This window comes from Euwallacea similis, chromosome 19, assembly GCF_039881205.1.
Source record: "Euwallacea similis isolate ESF13 chromosome 19, ESF131.1, whole genome shotgun sequence".
NCBI classification, from domain to species: domain Eukaryota; kingdom Metazoa; phylum Arthropoda; class Insecta; order Coleoptera; family Curculionidae; genus Euwallacea; species Euwallacea similis.
This window is the reverse complement of record NC_089627.1, coordinates 1,453,654-1,471,836: the sequence shown is the minus strand read 5'-3', so window position 1 is coordinate 1,471,836 and position 18,183 is coordinate 1,453,654. Positions and strand designations below refer to the sequence as shown.

The 18,183-nt window shown below is 35.6% G+C and overlaps 1 protein-coding gene across 1 annotated transcript in view; it reads right to left on the bottom strand.

The window, feature by feature from the left end:
* Window positions 1-6,614: 6,614 nt before the first annotated feature.
* The window catches only part of LOC136415232 (limbic system-associated membrane protein-like), a 50,503-nt gene continuing 38,934 nt past the window's right edge, over window positions 6,615-18,183 (bottom strand). Inside the window, exons 6-11 of the mRNA XM_066399720.1 lie at window positions 13,353-13,450; window positions 8,762-8,936; window positions 8,493-8,698; window positions 8,145-8,394; window positions 8,048-8,089; window positions 6,615-7,996 (exon numbers count right to left, since the gene is read on the bottom strand). Coding sequence (XP_066255817.1) covers window positions 7,881-7,996; window positions 8,048-8,089; window positions 8,145-8,394; window positions 8,493-8,698; window positions 8,762-8,936; window positions 13,353-13,450 — 887 coding nt within the window. The 3' untranslated portion in view covers window positions 6,615-7,880. The remainder of the gene's footprint in view (window positions 7,997-8,047; window positions 8,090-8,144; window positions 8,395-8,492; window positions 8,699-8,761; window positions 8,937-13,352; window positions 13,451-18,183) is intronic.

Sequence of the window (18,183 nt, the reverse complement as noted above, 5' to 3'; positions counted from 1 at the left end):
GTTAAGAGCCCCCTTAGAACAGTATATTAATTTCATTAACAACTTTGTTCATTATCCCTTGGAATAAGAAAAAAATACAGCCGTGTCACACGATAACGCTGCTTGGCAACATCGTTTAATGTTACGACTCTATTCCATTTCTAGAGCCAGAATCTTTATCGCATTGTACATTCATTTCCTTCAATACGCGCGCGCCCTCGAAATCTGTTCAAAATACATTAACTTAGATTGGATTCGGGTATTGGTGTCTGCGAACATGTAAAATGCAAAGCGAATACGAGTGACGTGAAAGTTATTGAATCCGAAAGGATTATTTGGTAATTTTGAGCCTCACACTGTAAGCAGTTCTCCGAGAATCGATAAACTTATTGTGACGACAAGCCAATCGCGTATTGTCAAGAAATTTCAAATTTCCAATTTTCTCTTCTGCTTAACAGCAGTAGTATATACTCGGGCTTTCACTGAAGACGACTAATATTGCCCTCAGATGTCAGTTTTATTTTATTTTTACCTAATTTTTAATTTTTCTATTTACTCGAGGTGTCTGCAGCATCTCGAGTGTTTGTGTGGCATTCTGACGAGAAATTTCACGCTGTAAAGGCCCGGAGCGTCGAATGGAATTGAGTAGGTAGAGCAGCGAAAGGTTCAGTTGTATAGTCACAAGTATTTCATGTGTTAAAACCAGTAGAGTTAGACGATAGAGTCGGACCAAAATATGGAAAACGGAACATTTAGATAGATTTTCAGTAATTTCAATATAATTTCGTGAAGTAATAACCATGAACCTAAACGTAACAGAACAATAGACCAAACTTACTCTTGAACTGTTGGTCCAGCAAATCATGGAAGCCCCGCTTGTGGTACCCCTTTTTAGTTTCAAATTATAAATTGAAACGGAGTTTTTCCCTTAAAATAATAATTAAATTTCATGGCTCCGGAACTTGGTTTTGGATTGGCTTCGTGGATTAAGTCTTCAGAGCTACAATTGTTCATTGGCTTCATCCCTCTAACGCTTACTGAAAATAAAAATGTTAAAATTCTCATCCTTCATCACTCTAAAAGACAAGTGAAGTTATAAATCGCACAATTAATTTCTTTTATTCTCTATATATCTGTAATATAATAATCATTTCGAATCAGTGGAATAACTGCAAGCAGATTTGCTTGCAAATCTCCATTTCGTAATTTTATTACTTACTTCATATTCATTTTACCTACTTCTGCATAACCGCTAAAAATTCCAAACTTATGTTCCCCAAGTGATCTAGGCAGAAGTACAGCGTCTGGCCCATTTCCATTTAAAATTTCGCCCTCGTCCTATGTGAACTTTTATTAAGTTCGTTTGAAGAACTTTTATTAACCTCTAGGAAATAGTCGAAACTCACTAAAAAATTATTATTTCCTTCCTCAAACCAGCCAGAGCGGGTCGACATAATGCTTAATGCTTAGCTAGTAAAGAAACCTACCTGTATGATTTTTTTCAAGTTTTTTTAATAATATTTTACATGTTATTCCTTTACAATCAAAAGGGATAGGAAAATGACATTTATGTTTTAACTGAAATAAACAGAAAATTTACATTACGAGTATAATCATAATTGTAAGTTCAAATGCTTAAGTGAGAGGTTTTTTCTTTCATCTAAGGGATTCTAGCATGCAAAATTGCTAATCAAATACGCGTTTTCCCCAAAAGGCTGGAAAAATGTGTAGCATAGATATCTTTTTAAAAATAACTGAAAATAATTGAAAAAAAATTAAAATTAAAAACTGTGTCTGCTTTATTGCGAAATAAGATTATATCCTGTACGATTATAAAGGTTCTTAAATAAATAGGTTGAGTTTAACGAACCGGTGAAGCTTTTCTCGATTTTGATGATTCTTTCAACAGATAGGAAGAAAATCCCTACAGTTTAATCAGTTTTATGCAGCTTTCAGAATAAATTTAAATTTATACGTATTATATAGGAATAAAAAAATTATATCTTATTTATCTGGATTAAAAGTGCCCTGTGGTGAATTCAGCTTTATAGTGCCATTCAAACAGCTTACATCTAAAATCATTTTAAACCTAAGTCAATGACGACTAAGTTTTCGGTAGTAGTTATTATTTGATTGGTTCTTGGCACTCCAGTATTTTGGCCCACTATATAGAAACAAAGAAGTACCTTAAACTTATAGCTTCCCCATTTAAATGATACATATAATTGCTTACTAGGCTCTAAAACGTGCATTCTAGCTTCTTCAATTTCGAGTATATGAACTTCCAAATTTGCTTCAATTTTGGTGCAGACTTTTGGTTTATTCTTGGTATAGGTACCGCTACTCTTGCCGACTACTCTTAAATTAAATGGTATACAGAACCAATATTTTTCCACTTAGAAAGGTATGTAGAGATTCCACTTGTCTCTAGAATGAACATTCTAGATTCTTCAATTTGAAGTATAATAATTTGGAAATTTGCTTCTACTTTGGGGCATAATGTTTGCTTGATCCTCACTCCGTTCTCCGTTAGCATTAACAGTGGTACGAATTTATCAAATTCGTCTACATCTTAGCGAGAGGCTCTTCAATTTGGTCTTATGTGTGGAGTATTTTTAAGCAACTAAAATACATAAAATTAGTTTTGCTTGCTCTTATTATCTCCAACACTTGCTATAAATGAGCTTGTCAGATTATTTTTCACTCTAGGTTGAATGTATAAGAAGTATAAGGGGTACAAATAAGTTTCTGCCGTTTGATATCAAAAATTAGGAATTTATTGTGGAAGAACGGTGCATTATGTTTTATTTAAAGTATTGTCCATCGCTAGCCACTACTTTTTCCCATCTTTCTGGAACATTCGAATACCACGTCGGAAAAACTCTTCATCTTTTGAGACTATCCATGAATCGACCCAATCTTTGATATCTTCATATGATGTGCTGCTCCGACAGAGCATGTGCCATCGAATGGAATAAATAATAGTCGGATAGGGCAAGGTCTGGTGAATATGGCGGGTGGGGTAGAACTTCTCAATTAAGTATTTCCAAATAGGTTTTGACCAGCACCGCAACATGCGGACGAGCCTTATGTAGGAGAACAATTTTGTCGTGTCTGGAGTAGTAATGAGCGCGTTTTTCCTTGAGTGCTCGGCTCAATCTCATTTATTGTGTTCAGTAGAAAATTCCAGTAATGGTTGTGTTCAGTTTGAGCAACTCATAATATATGACATCAAGCTGATTCCACCAAATACACAACATGAGTTTTTTTCCATGAATATTTAGTTTGGCTATCGATAAATTATATGCTGAAAACCCAAGGCTTCCAGAGGGATTATTGATATCCATACAAATCATTTTTCGATAGATTAAGAAACATGGGCATATACAGAAAAAATCTTCAAACCGGACCTATAAAGTAATATTGTTCCAGCGCACCAAACTAATCAAGCCAAACCGCCCCATTTGCATATTATATGTAACGTTACTAATGCCAGCATTAGGTATTCGCGCTCTTTGTTCTCTTTAATATTAATTATTGTGCGTAACACAACATAGCCAAACGTATTAAGCAAATGGTGCCATTGCGTGCCTCAGCAGATTAAGAAAATGTCCCTCTGGACCTACCTACCCCATATACATCACTTATTCCCACACTGTACCTCTGACCCAACAGCATTGATATGCACATGGTGAAAAAACATACAAAAAGAAAGAATGAGTTTAATGTATACTCTCTGGATTGGTTTATATTTCTGGATCAGCCCAAGCCCTGTTGGTAATCAACAAAAAAAAATCAAATGGATATAATCCAAGCGTATTGCTTTAATTCAAACCTTGATAGAGACTGCGACCAATAAAATCGTTGTCTGGTTCAATCACTGTGTCTCTGGTTCAATCACTGTAGGAAAATTGCTCTCCCTTTGAGTCCGATGGGATTTTGTCAATGGGTTTAGTGCTGTTCACATTTCCCCTTCCATTCGGAATTCAATAAAGATCCGCATAAAGAAGCGGGTCGCCGATGCAAATTAGGGACAAATAACCCCCGGACAAGTGATAAAAAAGACCAGGGGATGGGGAAGCTATGAAAATATCTAGGACATCATTGCGAAAGTTCGGAGCTTAAGCGGTTTATTGGGGTAAAAAGGGGAGAATGTTTTGTTCTGTTATTACGGCCCTTGGTTAGTCTGTAAATCGCTGATTTGAAGCCACGGAATTTCCTTAGTCTCATGGTTTTTTGTTCGTCGAAACTGATCACAGTACTCAGACGTTAATAAGGCGAAAACGTGAATAATCTTGAAAATGGAATTGGCTTAAATGAAAAATATTTCAAGTTCTCCCTAGCGAGAAACACTGGCTTTTTTCGACATTTTTGCAGTTTTTTCGAATCTAAATAATAGAAACCAAATAGGATATACTCGGAGAAATAACACTTGTATAGAATATAAATTATATTACTTTATCTGCAAATCAGTCCCATACATTCCAATAAATCTTTATTTTTACATGAAGTTTGCTGTAAAGCGGTTATTTACATTAATATAACACTATCGATCATTTGTCTTGTTTAATCATATTATATTACAGACGAAGAAATGAAGAAGGGAATTCGAACTAAAATTCTGTTTTTAAGGGCATTTTTCGAAAATATCCGTCCTGTTATCTTGACTATAAGAAACCATTCAGCTTAATTACCAAAAATGTACAAGTTCTCTAGAATTACACGTTGATTCGAATATTGCGTCTAGTTTTGGTATAATTTACAAGTTTATAAAATACATTTATTTTCTCTAAAAACATCGATATTTTTAATATATAAGTCAAACCATTAAAAGTATTTTTTTTTATTTGCAACTTAATGCAATTGTTTGCAGTATTCAAAATAGAAGATTAAGGGAATTTCCTTTAGATTGATCGAAAAGTTTATGAAAATTTACCGATCGAGTCCTTTTCTCCCTTTACGTGTAGTTTGTTCGATAATAATTTCAAAATAAAATTAACTCTGCGATAAGTTTATAAATGAAAATTTATCCAAAATGTTTTATTTTTTTAACTGATTTTTTCTGCATGTTTTGTTTTTTAAGTTTTATGCCATTTTTCCTGATTTAATGCACATCTTGCTGCTTTTATCTTCAATTGCCTAATTTGATTTAGTGTTCTACTGAAATTGCTGAAAGTGGCACGGTATGTTGCATACAGAAAAATAAGCAAAAAGATATGAAATTTTGGAGTCTATAGGAAATCTTTATATAATATTTTGCTAAATAGTTTTTCAAATAATAAGCAAACATATTTATGAGGACCTACAAATTGCAGGGAACTTTTTCTCTATTTTCTAGAGTTTTTTAATTCTTTATTCACAAGACATTCAAGTTATCTGCACTTTCGCAATTCTCAACAGCTGTATGAACTTTTTCATAAATCTCCACAGAGCTTTGCGAAAACTATCACTACAGATAATTTTATGTGTTATTCAGAAAAAGTTCTGTTAATTTATAATTTTTCTTTTCAGATTCCTATTATTGCAAAGTTTCTCAGAAAGTTTTTAATCTGTTTTTTAGCTGTCTGGACAAATCAGTTCAGAACTCACCGTGCAGTTCTCAAAAAATAGAATTTGAAGAACTTCTCTGGACATATAAGTATATGCTATGAAATATTTATTTAAAAAAACTAAAATGAGTCATTTAGGAATTTTATCACTCTCAGCCTTTAATCTATCTAATTATACCTACATGGATCAATTCGGTATCTACAATTAAATAGACTTTTTGCGTTTAAAAAAATTAATCCATCTCCCGTAAAGAAATGCTATAGGATAGTAGCTCTACACTCGGATACCATATACGAGAAAACAGATTTGGAAACGTTAATTTAGTATTAAAAATGGACATGGTCTCTCAGCAATCTTGAAACAATCAGGTCTTTATCGTTTTTTTTTAAGAAATAACAAAATACAGTAAAATTTACCAACCCATCTCCAAATATAAAACGATTGAGAGAGAGGAAAAATTATCATAAAACTGCGAGTGACGACTTGAACTAGCAACTGGAACCTAAATAAAATCTAAAAGTTAAATTTAACATAAAATGTACCTAAAGGAAAAATTCACTTAAAAACTTCTAAAATTCCAGCAATATTCCCGATGCCTTCTTCCTCTCCCGCCTGTTCTATAGCGAGAGGCAGAAAAGGCGATATAGAAATTTAAACAAGTAGTATTATACAAAACCCACAATCATTCAATATTTAGACAAATGAAGCCCTTTGGTTCCCTACAGACCCTGGAACTTTAAATATAGTCGGTCTTTACGAGAGCAAAACACACTCAAGACAGCTCTACTTCCTCTCAAGGAGTAGAGGATGTTAAAGAGAGTAGAATTGCAACGATCAGACTACACCTAATACATAAATGATTCCAAAGAGGAACTAGGATAAGTTGAAGTACCAAGAAAACTGGAAGAATTTTTGGGTTATGCAGCACAGGAAGTTTCTAACGGAACCATCGACGTACAGAGCCCCATTTCTCAAACGGTTAAGCAGACAACAAATAAGACTTGCCATAGCTGTTTACTAGTCTACTTATACAAAACCAAATGGTTTACTAGGTCAAAATGGCATAGTTTCCTATTTAGCTATTTTGAAAGATGGGTCTAACGAATATAAAGTGATTTGAAAGCATTAAACAAATATAAACACTGGTATAGAAAAGAGAATAGTGTTATGACAATCTAGCTTAATATAGCCAGCATTGGTGTAAAAATTATGTTCCGAAATGCCTCACAAAGTGTCTTGAAAGGCATTTCTTACCTAAGATGTGAGGTTTTAATTCATATTTCAATCTCAAAGCTTGAAATTGCGATATCAATTATTTTCGTTAGGTGTGCTATAAAATGGCTGTACCGCACGTGTGTGGCAAAAAGCTGTACTATCGGCAAATTAAAATGACATATGTCGTTGTCAACACTTTTGTGGATATTTGACATTGAATTATGTATGATAAAATTTTTTGCCGCACGTGTGCGTATACCGCACCTGCATATTTATTTAATTCTACTTCCAGAAAAAAATTAAATTAAGACATATGCATTTGCAAGAAAAAAATTGCATACAATACATGCGTAATTATTTTACCGCACTCAATTGCTAACCTAAAGTCCGCTTCACATCACGTTCGGTCAACTAGCGTGCAGTAAAGAATCGTATTCCGCATTTGATAAGTAAGTAAATCACTGTGAAGACGGAATTCTATCCTTCGATTTATTTGAAGGATAAAATGCAAACAAGACATCATTGATATTCGTTTTATGGCGTTATAAAAATTAGTTATAAAACTTTTCATTCGATTTAAAATTTTATGAGGAATAAATTTTACTGCAATATAACAGATATTAATAAATTCTTATCCTTCGTCTGACTGAGGAACAAATAGTTTCAGGATTCAAATTCAATTTCCTTTCGTAATTCAAACACACGATATTTGTAGGAATTCATTGTGGGTGTTGTCTTAATACATACGTTAGAAGTCGACTAAAATTGCTTTGATAACTATCAACAGTTTTTGCGTGTTCAAAATTCAACTTAAAATTAACTTCTATTATAAAATTTTAGCAATAATGGCGAAACTATGAATTTTTATTGGACCCACATTTAAGCAACATTTCTACCTGTTCTTTTACATCATTTATAAGAAACATCTATATTGACTTCTGGAAAATCATCATCTATAAGTATGTAGCATAAATTATTGTTTAACTGCATTTTTGAGACTTTCTTCTTGCACAGTTCATCCTAAAAAAAGCTCATAAAACTCATCAATTAATTATTCTAATTAGATTTAAAAATATGTATTTTAATATTTACATCCCAAGTGGATTTTGGCCTAAAACTCTTTATCCATTTGTTATTTAGCTTAATCTCCTTAAGACCAACAACACCAAAATCCCCATTGGTATACACGCCTTCGCAACAGTTGCAGCACTGGATGTCCCGATTCCAAAAAAACCTTCCAGGGTGCTGGGCTCTGCAACAAAACCGCATGAATTTCCTTTCAACACTCTTGAACTTAACTCACCGTTTTTATTATAATAATGCCGTATATCCGTGAAAGCAGCATCTGGAAAGCACCGAAAAAGTTATAAAAAAAAACCACAACAATTAAACCAACAAACCTCTATCTGATGTCTGGAAGTTGAAAGCCTTGGACATGGGACTCCAACCAAACTTATTTCTAGCCTGTACTTTGGCCTCATATTGCTGGCCAGGCTCCAGTCCGCGAATCACATAGCTCATAGTCTGGAATCCGTTGTTGGACACTCTGGACGCTGGCAGAATTACATTTCTCCAGTCGGAGTGACCCTTGGATGACCGGGAGTAGCCGAAACCTACACTGTAGCCTACAGCTGAGTACGTTCGACTTTGCTACAAGAGAGAATTAGCGTTTTGAGAGAACTCTAGTTTAGCTCATGACAGTCTCGAGAGTATCAGTGATATTGATAGGAGAAACACTGAAAACTTACATTTTTAAATACTGATTGTCTATAATTTTGATCATATAAAGGCTGGAGATGCTCATTGTCACTCCCCGTGAACCCCTCCGGAATTCTCCTGAACAGCAACTCGTACTCAGCAATAGCACTAAGGCTCTCAACCTCCCAGCTGATGTTATAGCTCTCTCTGTAGCTGCCTACTGAAGCGCTTTTGAACGTGACCGCCTTCGGTTTGCCTTATAGTGGAAGGGCCAGTGTTTTTTCATTGTTGTGGATAAATTTAAGGCAATAAATCTTACCAGTTAATTGGATGCTCTTCCTCGTTTTCCCCAGCTGATTGTCCGCAACGCAAGTGTAATTTCCAAAGTCGGTTCGATGCACTTTACGGATAACGAGCGTGTATTTGGACCCACGTGACTCCATTATCCTTCGTTCTGTTGTGTCGAGCTGCATCGTGTCACGATACCATAAAACCTGAAACGAATTTTATGGTCTTGGTCGCGTTTGATGGTAAAGGATTACGTTGTTCGTGATAAGTAACTAGTCTAGTAAAGATAACTTAATTCTGGAGTTAGGTGGGATTTATAGGACTGGAAGGTTTTATGTCCTATTTGCTGGAAAAGTAGAAAATCTGAGAAAAATGCGGCTGAATTCTGATGGATGATTCAACAATTCCAGTATTCGCAGGTTTAAGTTCCACTTCAAATTTAATTTCAATTTGGTGTCTGGAAGTCCTGCCAATTGCTCTAAGGGTAGCTCAACTGAACAATTCGAAAACGAAAAGGAAGACACTAATTTTAAATAATGATGGAGAAGATAAATTGCTATTTACTAAAGCTAAAATCAGGGAGAAAAGGGGAGACAAAGAATTGATAAAGCATTTCAATCGACTTTGCATTTGGTGTCACTTTGATTGGCAAAGTCCTCATTAATCATCCAGCGCAAGTTGACTATTCAGTCACAATCGAAAATATCAATCAAAATGTCACTTCATCCCAATGATTTGGAATGACTGGATGTAGCAAACAGTTTCCAGTATTCCATTAAAATTGGTCCTATTTTTAACGAGCCATTCGGCAACATAATTGATGCCTAGACACATAAAGCAGGCACCATATGGGACATTTTTTTACTTGTGAATTTAGGTTAATTTTGCTTTCTGTTTCTACTTCCAACATTATGAAAAATGGCATTCAAAAAAAGAAAAAATAAATAAATACAAACGAGAAAGAGTATTTCTGATCCCTTTGGTCATCTGATTTGACGGGGGAATTTGATAGGTCCTGGTTAATGGCATTATTTTAACACCTGAAAAACCTGCCTGAAAGATCTTCCTTAGATGATGTCATGATACCATTAAAATTACTTTCCGAGTTTGTTTTCTCTACTACCAACTTTCGCATTATTAGTTAATTGAACAAATATTGCAATTTCCTGGATTTTTAATGCATCAAAGGCATAAATCAAATAAGATATCAATCAATTTTCGATTTGTAACTGTAATGACAAAAAAAATTTAATAACCACCTGAAGACCAAAGCAAAGAAATCTCAGTAATTACTGATTTCGCCTGAAAGCCACATTTGTCAAACCCTTAAACGTAATATCAAATTTCATCAAGGGCCGCATTAAAGAGAAGGAAAGGCAAGCGAAATTGCTCATTTGCGTGACAAAAGAAACTTTGTCTTTTCGAGCGTTCGCTGCCCTAAATTAACTATTTTTTCCCTTATACCTAGCAACATACATCTTGATGCCTGTAAATTGGTGTCGAGCGAAGAAGTAATTTAGATTATCAGAAGTGTAAGAAGAGACAACTTACAAGAAGAAAATGTGCATTTAAAATGCAAAGAGTAGGAACCTTGCGCACGAGAGCGTTTTGTTGTTTTGAGAATTGGGGAGAAATTTCGAAAGGTTTTTGATGCGTTGGAAACATTAAATTTTTGTTTAGTCGCATATTTACAGTTGTCAGTAATACACATTCAAGTAAATAAAATATACATATATACAGGGTATTTCAAATGCGGCCCTCACCATTGGGATCTCGGAAACTAGAAGAGATACGAAGAAGATTAAATGGGGGAAAAATTGCGTTATCTAGCGCTTGATCGAATGCCATTTTCAAAATTTTAATTTTCCGAGTACTTCCGAAGATATCCGAGAAAAACTAAAAATTGGAGAATCCATTTTTATTTTTTTAGCGTTATTTGACAAGGAAGGTTAAATCCATAAGCACATTTTCATTGCCACTTTTTCTCAGCTACACGATGACATATTCAGATTTGCCATCCGACGTTTCGTCTTTCGGCTACCATTATCAACTTTATTTTTTCTTATGGGCGCCATATTGAATTTTTCGACAGAAAAATAGTGCGTATCATTCTAATTTCATTGATATAAAACTTCTTATAATTTACTTTTCTAAAAGTCGAAATATTGAAATAAAAAGAAATATTACATAGTTGGCCTTGACTCCATCGAAAGACTTTCTTTTGTTCGCGATATATGACAGAACTCCTCCAACGAGATTAGAGCGTGTGCAGGTTTCCAATGAAAATGAGCTTCAGAAATGAAGAGAAACGAGATATGTTAAGACTTTATATTACAAATTTGATAGAAACAGTACGAAAACAGCTCAAATGTATTTTGCGTTATATCCGGGAAGACAACAGCCGCATAGAACATTATTTAAAACTTTGGATGAACATTTCAAAAGCACCAAACTAACCAAACTGACTAAAAACCTAAAATGAAGTATGAAAGCAGAAGGGAAGAAGATTTTCAAAGGTATCAAACTCAACTAAATGTTCATTTTTAGTTAAATATTTCGGCTTTTAGAAAAGTAAATTATAAGAAGTTTTATATCAATGAAATCAGAATGAAACACACTATTTTTCTGTCGAAAAATTCAATATGGCGCCCATAAGAAAAAATAAAGTTGATAATGGTAGCCGAAAGACGAAACGTCGGATGGCAAATCTGAATATGTCATCGTGTAGCTGAGAAAAAGTGGCAATGAAAATGTGCTTATGGATTTAACCTTTCTTGTCAAATAACGCTAAAAAAATAAAAATGGATTCTCCAATTTTTAGTTTTTCTCGGATATCTTCGGAAGTACTCGGAAAATTAAAATTTTGAAAATGGCATTCGATCAAGCGCTAGATAACGCAATTTTGCCCCCATTTAATCTTCTTCGTATCTCTTCTAGTTTCCGAGATCCCAATGGTGAGGGTCGCATTTGAAATACCCTGTATAGCATTAGAACTGCAAAAATCCTATTCATGTAAGATCAAATTCCTTCAAAATAGACGAGAAATTCTAAAGATTCCAAATTACTTTAAAGATACGGAGACTTTTTATTCCGAATGATTTAAAAGTTGCCGAAAATTTGTCCAGATAGGACCAAATTTTCCGCTAACCAACCAATACTTGTTTAAGGGTTAATCAAAATTATGACTCAGATTAGTTGACCTTATGGGATATTTAGTTATTTTCTGCACGTCTATTTTCAAATCAAACTAACTAGTTGAAAATGTCCGATATTTTCGGTTCAAGTCGATCTCCATTATTTGCAAACTCATTGTCACACGATCCGGGTTCCTGCAGAACTTCTGAATGTTCCGGTCCGAATCGATCCAAATTACTCGAAAGTTCCTCAAATTTCCTTTTCATGGCGATTACTTAACATTTACGAAAATTTGTCCAGATTACTGTACCAAATTATTGGAGAGATGACGAAAAATTAAAAATATGGAAGCAAAACTGGAATCTATCAGTCTGAAGAGGATTTCACAGCCGGTCGAATTATTCAAAATGGAAACATTCCAATTTTTCACTGCTTGAAATTGCTACGAAGTACAATAATTCCTATTGAGATCTGTCTTTATTCAAACCTCCTATGAGTTCAGGTTGAGATGCGTGAGATAGAGAGAAGCATAAAGACCCTTTTATTTCCATAGAAACAAAGCCTTCCGGGATTTCGTTATTGTATTCTTCAAATCGCTATGTTTTCTTCCTATAAAGGCCGAAAGGCAAGAAACTGTTCAGCGAGCCACGGCTGACGATAAAAATGTATAACACATTCGCATGGGAAAGTGATTCCTTATCCGATGCAAATTGCTGAAGTGAGTGATCGTCACAGAATATTTGAAATTTCGCAAATAAAACTGTCATCTCATAGATTTTTCTTTCTCAGAGAAGACTGCAACAAACTTCAAGATGTTGAATTTTATTATGAAAACAGTTTTCCATCCCGTCTGGACATTCGACTTTTCCCTTCTCGAAAATAGACGTTAGACAGCTTTGCGGCTGCATTTTGGTCTGTCTCGTTAATATTTTACACATGACAGAAATCTAATTCTCGGATATGCATCGACGCGTCAGCTAGTAATCCTTTTTGGGATTCCACTATAGGATAACTTTATCCAGGTTGTTTCCTGTTTGCTCCTGCTGATTTTTCCAGCCCCGCCCGGGAAGTTGATTTATCGTGACTCTATACTCTGGCCAATACTACGAAACTAAGGCCGTTAAATTTATTTCCTTGGCCGGGTCCGAAGAAGTATATTTAATTAATGAATTAAAGGCCTTAAAAGAGATTTATTTCCCTTGGCTTCTATTAAAACGTTTCCGCTAATGCTGGCAGCAACGCACGGAATACAAAGTAACGAAGATTATCGCATGTTATTAGGGAAAAATTAAAACTATCTCTTCAGTTATTGGGAGGCTTTGTGCTGTGCCCTTTGTAACTGCCAGTGAATTATTATTAATGTCGTTCGCATAAACAGGGCGTGTAAATGAGTCGGCATGCGACAGATTTACACGCTAATTGTTTGTTTGTGATCCAGTCTACATGAACTATAGATGAAGTTTATGTGTTGCGAATAAATTCCTTACCTCTGGCTGATTTTCCCCATGCACTATACAGACCAATTGAGCTTCCAGGCCTTCGGCTGAATGCACTACAGGGTTCTCAACGGAAATCTCTGGAGGGTCTGGAAAATATTAAAATAAATTGCCAACATGATTTTTTTCGTATACGCAAACTGAATTCTCAGTCATTAGGGGTAGAAAATCATGGCAAAGTTTATCGAATAAAACTTTTAAAATGAATTGTCGCATTCACCGGAAAGTGGAACAAGGATTGGGTTTTAGTTACATTAAAATTTAAATGTTGGATTAAATCAGCCCTAATGCTGTTATTCGCTGACAAATTCACGTATTATTTATGTATAAACCCACTGAGGGGGAAATCAATCGTGTCTAAATTACTTTTTTAGAAGATGTGAGTTAAAAAGGGGGACAGTTTCATGTCATCATAAAAGTGGGCTTTAATCGATTGGAGGGTCGGTGGCTTAATTACTTTCTTCATGACTGATTCTACGAGTACCACTATTTGAGATTCTGCTTAGAAGAATATGTGTGATAGCTCACAATAGTTGAGATTGAAATGGCAATTTTATAGACTAAATTAGTTAATACAAATTGATAAAGATAGGTACATTTCAAATTGTCGTAACTTTGCATCACTGCGCCCAGTACATATTAGGAGGATCTTAGTGGCCTCCGTTCCTGAAGTATCTTCACATTCTTAACAGCTGCGATGTCAAATCCTACATGTCGAACCTTTCAATGTAGATATTTAGACCGTGAGTTGCTACTTTATTCTTGATCGCGGTATTTCTGTTGGCCCAAGCGGCAAGAACATCGCATGTAATCACAGTTTCTAGACCATTTCATCATCCTGTTAGCGTGGAGGAGACTCTCGTGCTTTGGGTGATAGTCCGCGGTGTGGTTTTGGTGCTCAACGTCTCTATTGTTCTTGAGTTATAAATCACATTAACATTCCGAAATATTGCCCTATGGAGGAAACAAAATGTTTTTATATCTTTGTTTCCTGTATTACTTGAGTAATAACTCGCTTGGTGACATCTTCATTCGCCGCTGCAAGCAAACAAATTCTTAAGAGGTGATTACCGAGTGGTTGACAAAACATCTTCGCGACGAACAAAGGGGATATTAAAAACCGTCATTCGGGGTTGGGTCTTATTAATCACCTTCAAGAAAGCGCCTGGGCGTCGAAATAGTGCCATGAAAAACGTCCCCTTTCATTTCCTTAATAGAATTCGATGTGTTTTTTTTCGCAAAAAAATTAGTTCGCCTGTGGATTTGTTTTATTGCCCGCGGTGGCTTTTAAGCGATATAAAACTTAGATAATTCCTTGCCTGTCAGAAAGATAAATTTCCTTTCACGAAGGCCGTTTGTGACTTTTCCAACCGGGAGAATTTGTCTAATTGATGTTTCTCTTGATTAATGAGCTCGGGATTTACAGGATTATATTATTCCCCTTGTTAAATTGAATTTTTCGGTGTTTTAACTATGTGATCTGCAATTCGCAGTTCGCACTGGCGCCCGGATAATTGATGACAATGTACGATCGCTCGATAATTCGCTCGAACAAAAAGCCGGAGCTCCCATAGAAATGTTTAAAACATAGACGGATTCAATTTTGCATAGCAAATCCCTTACAACCGTATTGTTATCTTGACAAGAAAAATTGATGGGTAAATCAATAAGCGGCCATAAATAAAAATATTTCAGTCCGGGTTCGAAACTGAAAAGCTGGGGCGAACAATAGCGATAAGCGCCAATAATTTAGCGGAGAATGCAGCGGTTTTATCTCCTGTCGTCAGTTGCAGATCCGGGGAAACACGGCTGAAATATATTATGCGTACCTGAGATTGACATTGTAATCATACTGGGGGTGGCTTCGTCATTATGCCACTTTGACGACATGAACAAACAAAAGCAGAAGCTTGAGCTGACAAATTGTCAACAGTTTGCTTTTAAAACCAGCTTATGTATACTTCAATTGAAAAGACTCTGTCGCAGATACGACGACGCATTATGCGCTCTAATGAGTCCCACCACCTTTCAAATTTCCATTGAATTCCCGGATATAACATCCATGCATAATCGATTTCCGCTTTCACGCTAAAGTAAAAAAATGGGAATTAAAAATTTTCGTTTACGGAGGCGGGCATATCACCCACGAACATATTTAGCTATTATAGCCCGATTCGAGCAAACAACTTTATAATAACGATTGGTAAATACCTAAGCACAATGGAGCTTATGCATTACCTTCGAGCAAACCTCATGGTCATTTTTTGTTGGTTTCGAAAGCGTTATAGTAAACACGTTTCGATGTCAAAAAATTGGTAAATATAAATATTTCCTTGTTTTTACTTGGATTGTTTAAGTTTGATAAGGATCTAATGACTGTCAGAGATTGACAGAGGGAAACAAATTGGTGTGACGCTGACAAAAATAGCACTGACACTCACTCGAAATTATTCGTATTTCGGAACGTGTAATCAACACCACGTTTCATTATTAGACTCTGAATTTCATTAGGTGTCCGGAAACGAGAAAGGTGTATTTCCTCTGGGCCTTAAGGGAAAAGTGTAGTTTCAGTGTCGTCTAATAAAAAAAGAGTTTTAAATATCTTTAAATTCTCTTGTTACAACTGTTTTCTGTATATTTAAGGTGGATCGATCATTCTCTGTTCTATTTTTTGGGAGTAGCGCCTCACACAAGTAAACCAAAACGAAAATTACCAATAATTCTTAAGACGTTTGCACTGCTTCAAATTATGTTGAAAGAACACGAGTACACGCATTGCACAAGTGCTTTTTTAGTTTAAATCGCACGAGTCCAAGGTTGACGGTCAAAAATTACAAATTCGTTTTCGTTGCGCGAATTCTATTTAAAAAGAAAATTTCGTCAAGAATTCCCCTGGAAAATTGTCGCGTTAATTGCACTAGTGCACACTGCTGCTGTAACTCGCTAGTGATGATTCCAGCGTACCCATGAATGATGAATGAAATACTCGCGACAAAATGTCTATTAGTACCTGTTGGTCACGATTGTTAATGATGAAATACTTGATTTTTCATGTACAACAGGTGGCAAATGAAATTGTCTCTTTATAAATTATACAACCGATACAATCAAATTTAGTTGTGTTTTGCTTTATGTTGATGGTGTGGAAATTTTTCCAGTGGTGGTTTGGGACGACTACTTGGAACTGCAGAGCGAGTTGAATGGTCGCGAATGGTTAGATCCATGGCATAGATCACCCGACTCTCATTCATTTCAAGATTCTTAATAATATTGGTAAAATACCGTGATTTTCTTCACTCCATTACACTTCAATTCCTCTCAAAGTTGTCTGCAATGGCAAATTGTTTGAAATTAATTTCCATCACACCTCATGGAATATTACACCAATGGAGTATACAGTCCTTTATCGCGTTTATGTAGATTAGCAAATGATTATTGTTCTCATGTACTATTTAATACTAATCTGACGTAGCTCAGAAATAACATTCCCGATTCAGAATGATAATTAGATGATTGCGTTGATTTGGATGTAGATATAGTGGTTTGGTATTGTGGTGACATGTTGATTGCAGCTTTTTGTAATCTCAACACTCTCTTTACTTCACTGACTTGTAATTAAAGTATGCTCAGCCTAATTTTCTTCTAAAAAAACATTGTAATTCTCGCACATTGCACATTAATCGCCATTAATCCCCGATTTGCTTTCAGGGCCTGATGACAATGCTTTTAATAGGAATCCCAGGTATGACGTCCAGCAGGTCTGTTAAAATCGGCTTCAAATATGTCCACTTAGGCTTTATTTTGGATTTCTAAAATTCTGGATTGTCCTATTTCCGAAGTTCCCACAAATGATTACCAATATTTTAGACGCAAACAATACGTCAAAGTTGTAATGTCTCCTTAGAAGAAAAGGTTTGAACGTAGTATATGTATGTATTCTTTAATATCTACTTGCTAGTTTGGGTAACCCCCAATAAACCTTTATTTCTTTATTTTTCCCGAAACAATTCTATACTATTTTCTGCTTCGCCAGGTTCAGCCCCTGAATGATCCAGGTTTTCTGTCTCCACCTTCCGAAGATTCAATATCGACCACGATTTATCCATATCAGTGGAATAATCAGCGAAGCGCGTGTAGCTAACCGCTGTTCCCTTAAGTTATCGGGTTAATTAGTGCCCACGGGACCCGTTAGTTTGAGATACAGCTATTACGCTGAAAATCCACTGTTTGATTTAATACCTTTTAGTTTCCGTGAGCATGCAGCTCCTTCTTTAGAGCCGTTCGTCCATTTATCAAGTGGCCAATTACGGGGTTTTAAAGTGAACACTATCGGGGCAGCCAAACAATGCGGGGCTATTTTCAGTAATGCTACTCTCTAAGTTGCCGCCATTGCTGCCTAATGTTTACGGAGACATATTTATTCTTGTCACCTCTGGAGGGTATTGTTCGCAATTAGCTTTCCAACATAATGTGCATTTCCAGAGAAGAACACTATGTCAAAACATTATTGACAAAACGGCGGAACTGATCTCATTTTTCTTGTGAAACATTATTATTTGCTTAGAGTCACCAGACTGATTCTTAACATTCATGGCTCGTCTTAAAGACACAAGTTTGCCGGCCCATTTGTTCCGTGTAGAACTAAAGGATACAAATCAACCACGCTTAGCGATTCGATCTAGTCTAGAACTAATCTCTTCCTTTGACACCGACCTGCTCTATAAAACCAGCCCTGCACAGTTCAATGGTTTTAGCATTCTCGTTATGGCCGAAGAAATTTAAGGCCATTTTGTATTGATTTAAGAGTAAACTACACGATCCA